Source organism: Carex rostrata, chromosome 6, assembly GCF_964058835.1.
Source record: "Carex rostrata chromosome 6, lpCarRost1.2, whole genome shotgun sequence".
Lineage (NCBI taxonomy): Eukaryota > Viridiplantae > Streptophyta > Magnoliopsida > Poales > Cyperaceae > Carex > Carex rostrata.
Window position 1 is genome coordinate 11,086,785 of NC_135923.1, and position 10,305 is coordinate 11,097,089.

Here is a 10,305-nt window from a genome sequence, read left to right on the forward strand (position 1 = left end):
GATACAATAGCTAATTTGAGAGATTCCAAATCAGCCTAGATAGGCGCCAGCTCCCTGGATTTACTTCGTGCCTATCACAGCTCATTTTCACATTTAATACATGGGCTTTCAAGCCTTATTTAAAAAAAAAAAAAATTAAGTTTAAACAATACAAATTTTATTTGTTGGAGAGGGTTTTTTTTTTTTTGAGAAAAAGAAGGGTCATGCCAATTGTTGGAGGGGCTGTTGTTCTAATGTAATTCGTATATCATCTCCAATGGATACCGGACAGCAGATATGAACTCAAAATTTGAGGCATTGTGCACACTCTGCTTCATATCTAGTTCCTCTAGAATTTATTTGTAGATTAATATAACATAGTACCTTATTTTAATGTAATGCTCATGTAAATGTGGTTTCTTTGCAAATGGAATTGACTAGTAATGCCACTTATCAAAAGAGAAAAGAAATGATCTATTTTAGTAGCTTCTTTATCTTTACATTTATGTGGAGAAACGGAATTTGAAGAGAATCCATTCTCTATTAATTATAATGAATGCATATGCTCATAGAGGAGGGTTCAAATGCCTCCATGTTTTTGTGCCTCCATCTCTCTCCATCATTTTCAAAGTTTAAACAGTCGATCCGAACAGCTCAACCTAACCTCCATACTAAAATATGTTTGGAGACCAAATTTTATATTTTTAGGAATTTTTTTACTATTTTTTTAGATTGGTACAAAATCAGTAAATCTGAACCATCTAAAAACAGTATTTTTGTATCTATCTAAAAAAATAGTAAAAAAATTCCTAAAATTATAAAATTTGGTCTCCAAACATATTTTAGTATAGAGGTTAGGTTGAGCGATTCGGATTGACTGTTTGAACTTTGAAAATGATAGAGAAAGATGAAGACATGATGGAGGCACAAAAACATGGAGGCATTTGAACCCTCCTCATGCTCATATTCCATACTTTTTTAAAAGTTTCAACGTAAATAAACCTAGAAACTTCTTGCAGTGGGGCATGCTCTAATAACAAGTGAAATTGGAACAAGAAGAATTCGCATCCTCTGAGATATCTCAAACTTTGAGTTTTTTTTTTTTGGGAAAATCTCAACTGTCCAAATACGTTCTGCACAAATCTCAAAGAGCAAATAATACTGCCCCGTGTGCTATCCCCGAATAGGCACCGTACACGTCAGTCATGCAAAAGTTGAGTGCACTCGAACAAGAAGAGGATCTTGTTAGTCTAGTGAAAATCCATTAGCAAATTATAGCTGTAAATTAAAGATAATTAACAATGCATTATGTCCAATAGAAAGGGAATGAAAGGGAATAAAACAGAGGATAAATACGCTGTTTCTCTGCATTTTGCCCTTAAGACTGTTATACTCTATTTCAGCAAGCACATGGAAGTTTAAAATGTTCGTATAATAAGCGGAATTCTTCTATGCTATATAACAAAAATACAGGTAATTCTCAAAGATTGATAAATCAACTTTAAACAAACCAAACTACATCCAAAAAAAAAAAAAAAAATGAACAAAACATGAACAGTACAATTAATGGGCTTCCACCAAAGCATCAAGCAACATATTTTACATCCCCCTTTCGATTTTTCTTTTTTGAAGAAAATTACCTCCTCTTGTTCTTGCTACCTAGCAACAGACATATATAGAAGAGAATCCTGAAGAGAAATCCCCATGCGATTGTAATCCAAAGGCAATCCCATTTGGTGAGATCTGTAACAGCCTGTTGCTGTAGAAGATCCTTACCGGTTGTTATACAAGTGTCAGCATTCAAATTCAACCCAATTGAGGTGCCCATTGCTTTGAGTACCTTCAATTGTAAGAATTGTGGTAATGCACCGAGCGGGGTGTTTTCGAACATTTGCACACCCCGCACAAAGCACTTCTTTGGGTCACTGAACTCGTTTTGCATTACTGCTTCATATGGATATTTCACAAGAGAAAGGTAATGGAACCAGAGCCAGTATTTTGGGATTCGGTCACGCGTGATGAAGAAACCGCTAAACAATAGAAAATATGCGAGGGTTGATACTACCACAGGGTAACCTAGCATCACATGTGTAACGACGCCTGAGAGAAATGTGACGAATCCACTGCCAGCCCAGAAAGAGGCTAACACAATCGCAACAAAAAACATAAACCCAGAGACGCCTCCGGCCAGACCCACTGCAAAGAAGGTCGTCAAGGCAAAGGCTAAGGAGAGGAATACAAGAGGAGGGAAGCCAACTATGGCATGTGAGAGCACATAGGAGGAGCGGCGATATGCATTGTAAGCAGTCTCGCGCATGAATATGTACCTCTCATTGAGGAAAACTGGGAGTGCGTCAGCACATGTGTAAAACATAGTAGACATGGCAATTGCAAAAAAACCGAGCCGCTCTTGTACTCCCTTGGGGGAGTTGTCTAGGCGCCAAAAGATAGTTGCAAGTATAAAACCGGTTACAAGAACCGCTCCGAGACGAATTATGAATAGCTCGGGCATTCGCTTGGAGTTGGTGAAGGATCGCTTGGTTAGAACACCCATTTCTATCCACCAAGGATTTGCAAACTTTTGTACTGATGAAGCAGATCCAGCTGAGACATCGGTTGCACCAGAGACAAGCTTTCCACGTGAAATACTAGCAGCTATTGCCTCTTTCAGGGAGAGAGTTTGTTTTTCACGGTAGGCAGGAGGCTTATGAGTCAATGTTCGCTTCTGCCATGACTTGCTGAACTCAACTAGTTCTCTGGCACCGGCTGGTGTCTCCTCGATCTCACGGATAAAGTCTAGAGCGAACTCAGTCGGGTTCTCATTATCGGGTATCGGGCTTCCAAACTCGGTGAAGAAGATCGGGAGGCTACTTGGTGGGCCGTAGAAGACTGTCTGCCCACGGGACAGAAAGAGGAGGCGGTCTAGCAAGTTGAGAATCCGGTAGCTCGGCTGATGCACTGACATAACAACAATACTGCCACTATGAGCAATTCGTTGCAACACCTGGACCACCATGAATGCACTGGTTGAGTCAAGCCCGGATGTCGGTTCATCTAGGAAGAGCACAATCGGGTCGTGAATTATGTCAGTACCAATTGATACTCTCCTTCGCTCTCCACCAGAAACTCCACGGTGTCCTTCATCTCCAATTATAGTATTGGCAGCGGACCGAAGCCCGAGTTGGTCGATCAGTGCTTGAACACGTGCCTTTTTTCTATCAGTTGAGAGAGTTCGCGGCAATCGGAACTCAGCCGAGAACATGAGAGTCTCTTCGACAGTAAGCATTGGGTATAAGAGATCATCTTGCATAACATATGCAGAGATCACCTTCAAAAGCTGGCTGTCTAAAGGTTCTCCATTTAGTGTGATGGATCCTTGGAGGCTCTCCTTCACGATCCGATTGGCTAATGCATCAATAAGGGTCGACTTACCCGACCCACTTGCACCTAGCACCGCTAGTATCTCTCCTTCTCTTGCCTCGCCAGAAATAGAGTCGAGCAGAGTTTTGGTGCTAGACAACTCCGTTACAGCCCCATCTGAAACTGTAGGATTGCTCTTGAATGACGGGAGGGAAGAGCCCTTTTGGGGTCGCTTCACCTTGTATGACAAGTCGGTGAAGGATAGCACGAATGGGGTTTGGCTGACACCTCCGACAAAGGGTGGGACCATCGGTGTGGTGAGTTCGAGTGTGAAGGTCGAGGTGGAAGGGGATGAAGGGGTAGATGATAAATCACTGTGCGTGTCACCGACCCGTTTGAAAAGCTGGGCAAGGCTGGAGGATGAGATTCCCTGTGGATGTAATGGTGCTGGTGGGGATGCGGCAGGGCTTCTTGGGTGATGCACGAGTAACCCGCTACGTGGTATGCCATCTGCATCCTCCATTGGAGATGCTCTCCTGTCAAAGAAGGAGAGTTTGTCTACAAACCTTGACATCTTTCTCTCTTATAATTAACCGCCAATCCCTATTAAATGCGGTCTTCTACAGGCTACAAAAGGGTGTTGCGTGCACCCTTGAGAGTGAGAGGTAATGGGGAGGAGGGAGAGAGAGTAGAGGGGTTTTGGAATTAAGAGGGTAATGAGTTTTCCTGTGAATAATGTTCCATTTATAGATAGTATTAATAAGAGAAAGATTTCGTCTTGACTAAGGTTCCACTATGAATAATTGAATATGCATATGTTGACCTATTACCGAGATTCAGTGCCACGTGAGATAGAGATGAGTCTCTGAAAGTGGGCCACGCATACTTGCAATAAAGGTCAGCAGTTGGGCCGGATGTTGAGCTAACAGCAAATCAGCTTGGTTGTTGAATTTGGAATGATGCAATAAATTAACTAAGGGTTGTTTTCACAAAGATAATGTATGTCAATAAGTAGGTGAGGGTTAGGGAAATTGTGGGTATGAAAATAGAAGGGTAGTTAATTTTTAGCTGAGCCACATCGACCAAAATAAAATTTGAGTTTACCCCAGTGGGGGTTAGAAGTGTGTTGGTCAACAGCCTAAGCTAAGATATTTGTTTATGTTGTTCAAGTTCAATTTCATAATCTCTTATCATAAAGTTCATGTAGCATAACTGCGTCAGACAAAGTTAGCTTTCGTCATATTATATATTTCTTTTTTATTTTCACTTTTTGTTTTGACATAGAAGGGGGTTGGGGCCGTATTTGTGTAATTTTGTATCTTGGATGTCCTTTTTCTGTTTGGGTGTTTAACGCCAAATGGTTTTGCCTTGTTTAAAATGGAGAATGATTGTTGCGTCCTGGAGCAAGTTCGTCACGTGCTATCATGTAAGTAGATAATATAAAAATGTTATTAGAATCATGTTAAAAGAACTAAATAAGTTTATAATTAACATAATCGCCTATTTATGTATGTATAAGTTTTATGATGCAATAACATCGAGGAGTCAACACAAACCAGGCCCGTATTGGACCTTTCGGGCCCAGTAAAAATTGCAACCCTGATCCGTTAGCAGGTTTGCAAGGAGGGCGCGCAGCTTATTATAGATTTGTAATGTAAAATTCTTACATTGGTAAAGTATGGACCCAATATTAGCTTTAAATGGGCCGAAACTTGCAATTCAATGTGAGCCCAGGTCCAAATATCAAAACAGTTTGGTTGGCATATTACATCCTTGCCATTTCACTCCAAAGTCCATCGCCCGCTCCGCGCTCTGCTCAATTTCTACTTCCCTCTCCCCCTCCCCCTCCCCGTCACCCGCTCGACCTCTCCTTTCTCATGGAAAGGGAAGGATCCCTAGTTCCTGCTGTCACTCCCACTTGCAATCCCAGTAACAATCCCCTTCCCCATCCCCATTGCCCTTTGCACCTCTCTTCGCTATCCACTGCTCTATCTGTCGTCCTAAACCCCTCCACTTCTATCGTCACCGTTCATTCCACCGTTGAATCTCTTCTCCTCTCCCTCCCCCGCCTCTCCACCAATCCCCTTTCTCTAAGCCTCGCACTCTCTGTTCTCAGTCAATCAGTGTCCCCTCATCCTTCCCTTTCCCAGTCAATTGTCTCCACCATCCGATCCCTCATCAATGGCCATGATCGAAATTCATCAGCTGTGCTTTCAGCTCTCCTTTCAATTGCGAGGAGTTCTTTAAATAAAGATGGATTCTCTACTGTGGACTCGGTTCTGGATGAGAATCTGGTGCTTTCTCTAGCTTCTAGCAGGGTTTATAGAGTTAGATCAAGGATTTTGAATTTATTGGTGTTTATTGTTGGAAGATGGAAATGCAGTAGTAACAATTTAACGGACGAAGTTATGGTAAGGGTTCTTCTGGGGTTTATTGGCGATATTTATCCCGTTTTGAGGAGAGAGGCCATTGATGGCTTATTTGAGTTTCTCACTGTGGCTGGGGCTGGTGTGGACTTCTGTGTGGCTGAGTGTTGTCTTGATCATGCAGTTGGTCTGATGAGGGATGATGATGAACTGGTCAGATCTGCCGCTGTAAGAATGGTTTGTTATTTGTTCTAACACTTATTTGGTTAATATTTGATTGATGGACCTTTGGAGATTACAAAACTGACATTTGAAATATAATTGGTAGGTTGGTTTGTGTGGGAAAATACTTGTAGAGGAGAAGGGTGTAGATAAGAGTGAAAAGATGGATACAATATTTACTCAGGTAAAGCTTCCAATATTCTGATGTGATGTTGGTGCTGTATTGCTGTTCTATGCATATTTTTGGAGTTCAATGACAGTCTTACTCTTACTTAACTACAAAACCAACATACGTGTCCAACTCTATTCTCGACATTAAGAATTGGGTATGAATATGATGTTACACTGATTTGGATTTTGTATTGATGATACTCAGACCTAGGTCTCTTTTGCAAACTTGTACATGAAGGTTCAACCATATTTGCAAATTAAACCAGAATTTCTTATATAAGTCCTCATTTTTTGACTGTTTGCAAATTTTGTCAAATTAGAAACAAACATAATACTACTATTTTTTCATATTAACTCGATCAGATCTTTTCATAAGTTGATGTAAACTAAGAAGCCAAAATTGCTAAATTTTATTACACACTGACAGCATTAATGTAATAGCCCAAAAATATCATACTAATCTGGTAACTGGGAGCTTGCACAAATGCTGAAGAATATAGATGTTTTCTGAACTCAAGGACAGACTTTTGAGTATCTTACTAGAAAACTGGCGTTATTTTCAAATGTTAGCAAATGCTGCCCATTATTGCAAATAAGAGAAACATGCTGTGTTATTTCCTAGAAAAGTTATTCATCTTTATTTGCATCGGTATAGATGGATCTACAAAGGAATCTGTTATGGTTATGTACAGGTTGATATGGATTAATACAGGACATATACCAGTGTAGTACTGGCAAGGTAATTAATCTAATTTGTAAACCCTGCTTCATTCATGAAAGTATGTCATCAATATTATGTTTCTTTTTTTCTGTCCAGATTTGCTGTATGGCACGGGACATGAGTGTGAAAGTCAGAATTGAAGCATTTGAAGCACTTGGTAAGCTCAAGCTGGTCTCTGACAGTGTTTTAATGCAGTCATTATCTAAGAAAATATTAGGAGCCAAAAATGGAGGAAAATCTCTTGTTAAATTAGATAAAGAATCGAAGCCATCATATGCATGTGCAGCCGGTGCTTATGTTCATGGAATAGAAGATGAGTTTTACGAGGTAATACATTAATAATACAATTCAAAGAAATCGATAATGGCAATTGTTTGGTTTATGTATCCAAAAAAAAGTTGTGCTAACACAGTAAGGGCTCTTTTTACACAAAGGGTTCCTTTTACTAATTTGTTCTTTTTAATTTTGTAGGTGAGGAAGGTAGCGTGTAGATCTCTAGGAATACATGCACTATTGTCTATCAAATTTGCTGATGATGCCATAAATTTATTAATGGACTTGATGAATGATGATGTCGAGGGGGTGCGGGTAGAGGCTCTCGATTCACTGTTTCATATGGCGGCACATGAATGTCTTAATGTTCATGAGAAACACATGCACATGGTATATTGTTCTAAAATGAAGTTGGAAATAAATATTCTTTTTTAATTGTTTCAATTATTTAAAATTTGATAGCTTTTTGTTTGGTTTTAGTTTTTAGGTTTGCTGACTGATATGAGTGCTCTGGTACGGCATAAGGCAAGGAAGACTCTTCGATTAATGAAACTGCCTAAGCGTGGGATATTTAAATCTACTGTTAATGAGCTAATTGCAAATTTGGAGAGACATCCTGAGGTATATTAATGGCAAGTTTAATTTTAAGGGAACTTCTCTCACTGTCCATTGCCTCAATTTTCAGTATATCATTTTCAGGAAGAGGAAGACATATTCTTTGCTTTGTTCTCTCTGGGTAAGAATCACCAGAGATTTTCTCTCAGTTTAGCTAAAGATTTGGCTAAGCAGGTAATGTAAATTACCTTTTTGGAGAATAGCATGTCATTTTCTTTTCCCATTTAGGTACTTCTCTCAGAAGGACTTCTCTTTATGTCCATCTCATTCAAAAATTAAGGGGGTATTTTGGTTAACTTTTTCAGACAATAATGAACACCATTAATTTCTTTTTACTTTTTCCTTATGTTGTAGATTGAGCAAACAAGTAAAGTTGATCTGGCCTTGGACAAACCCAGTATGGCCGCAACACTAGTTGTATGCATAGCATCACCTCTGTCTGAGAATGAAATCACACCTGACACACCTGTGGTGCTGTTCTCTTATGCTGTTGCATTACTTGGTAGAATCTCCCGTGCATTACAAGGCACCGTTGATCGGGATTTTCTGCTTACCTTTCTACTTTATCATACCAATATTAAATGGAAATCTCAAGATTTAATGGCAGAAGTTGATAGCAATGGAACTAATGAGGAAGTGATGCTGTCTATTATAAAGTTAATTTCCAAATCAATTGGAAATGCATGGTCATTGATAAAGCGGTCCAATGGAAATGATGCTGAAAGAATTTTGAGGTACTACTGTTTTTTATCTCTCTCCTTGATACTACAAACCTATTGCCTAATTTAGACAGGAAGTATAATAAGACCAAGCAGGAAGCAACCCAAGAAAAAGGAGAGAACGAAAAGACCAAAAGTGTTTGATTGTAGCTTGGTAATAGTTTCTTTAAAACTGGAATTGGAACCTGAATTGGAGTCAGCATCTTATCATTTCCTGATTTCAAGCCCAGCCCTGTATAATCCATATAAACAATATTTCAATTGAACTGGTCCCATTGGATTAACTATCAAAATCTAATTGCCATTGCTTATTGGCAGATCTATTGTTTTTCTTATGTCGACTCCAAGCCAAGGCATCCACATGTAGTTTATATTTCATTTTTTTTGTTCTGTTTGAAACTTCTAAGTACTTTCATGTTTCTGTAGGTCTTGTTCAAAGGAGCTAGAAATTATCTCCTTTGATACATCGCAATCAGCCAGCACAACTGTAGATTTTTTATCAAAATACATACAAATTGTGCAATTGATATCTGAAATATGGTGCAAGTCTGACCTCAGAAGTTCTACTACTTTTCAAATTAGAAACCACCATGTTTTACTGGAAAAATTAGACAGCTCTCTGAGAAGTATTCTTTACAGTTTTACTGGCTGGACTAAAGAAGTAGAATGCCACATCCTGGAGTTAAACTTGCTCTCAGATGCTTTTACACTCTCTTTGGCTGGGACGAACTCATGTAATTTGAAGAACCTTTGTGCGAAAATCTCACACCTAGAGGCTATCTCATGTCTTTCTGATTTCACAAAAGAGGTTAAGAGGTCAATTGACAAAAGGAGTTCTGGTATTGTTGATTTACATGGGTTGTTTGAACTATTTGAATTTCAAGAATTGGATGTTCTCAAGGAAATGAAATCTATCAAAGCAGAATTGAAAGTGGCTGGAAATGATTCAGAGAACCCACTTGCATTCATTCCAGGATTGCCTATTGGTATAAGATTTTGCATAACTCTTCACAACACATCCAGTACAGACAGATTGTGGTTACGCATGTCTGTCGGAGGCGGGCCCCCACAATACATGTCTTTAGATGTGTGTAATTTTGAAGGTTCTGAAAAGATGAGGAAATGCACTAGTGTGATTCCATTTTATGAATCCCCAAATGTCTTTTCATTCGAAATTAGGGTTTGTGTTGTGATCGAGTGTTCATCAGAATATTATGAAATTTTTAAAGAGAGAGAAGGCGGGCCAAAGTGTGATGTTACTGAGCTGTCCATTGAGAGTTTTGTTTATTTTTCTAGTGTGAAAAATAGATAATATGCACATATAGTTCAAATCAACTAAATATGATATTCTTCTGGATACTCCTTTTCTTTTTTCATATATATTTGTGGGTTATATATATATATATATATATAGAGAGAGAGACTATAATATGCGTTCGGTAGCATATGGGCCGATATGCATACGGTCCAAATTTGAAATTTCAAAATCCAAAAAGTCGATCTGAACTGCTCATCTTGTTCTCCATATTAATATGTGCTTGGAGACCAAATTTTACATTTTTCTGAATTTTTTTACTATTTATTAAGCCACTTTGAAAATTGCTGATTCAACAGTGGCTGTTGATTTTACTGTTTTGTTAAGTCACTGTTGGATCAGCGATTTTCAAAGTGGCTTAATAAATAGTAAAAAAATTTAGAAAAAATGTAAAATTTGGTCTCCAAGTACAATTTAATATGGAGAACAACTTGAACGGTTCGGATCGACATTTTAAACTTTGAAAATTAAAAAACGAATTGGTAGCACCAAAGCTCATGAACTACCACTTTGATATTAGCCAACATATATATATAAGTTGTGGCTAATTTATTGCCGGCGGTG

General features: G+C 38.8%; 2 protein-coding genes across 2 annotated transcripts; one reads left to right on the plus strand and one right to left on the minus strand.

Annotated features, from left to right (window-relative positions):
• Positions 1 to 1,348: 1,348 nt before the first annotated feature.
• Positions 1,349 to 4,019, minus strand: LOC144555894 (ABC transporter G family member 5-like). The gene has a single exon (XM_078304331.1). The coding sequence runs from the start codon at positions 3,911 to 3,913 to the stop codon at positions 1,616 to 1,618; it is 2,298 nt and encodes a 765-aa protein (XP_078160457.1). The 5' UTR covers positions 3,914 to 4,019; the 3' UTR covers positions 1,349 to 1,615.
• Positions 4,020 to 5,170: 1,151 nt separating this feature from the next.
• On the plus strand, positions 5,171 to 9,823 carry SIEL (ARM repeat superfamily protein). Its single transcript, XM_078303944.1, has 8 exons — positions 5,171 to 5,942; positions 6,034 to 6,111; positions 6,916 to 7,146; positions 7,291 to 7,482; positions 7,573 to 7,713; positions 7,792 to 7,881; positions 8,062 to 8,441; positions 8,853 to 9,823. The coding sequence occupies exons 1-8, from the start codon at positions 5,217 to 5,219 to the stop codon at positions 9,736 to 9,738; spliced, it is 2,724 nt and encodes a 907-aa protein (XP_078160070.1). The 5' UTR covers positions 5,171 to 5,216; the 3' UTR covers positions 9,739 to 9,823.
• The last annotated feature ends 482 nt before the right edge of the window (positions 9,824 to 10,305 follow it).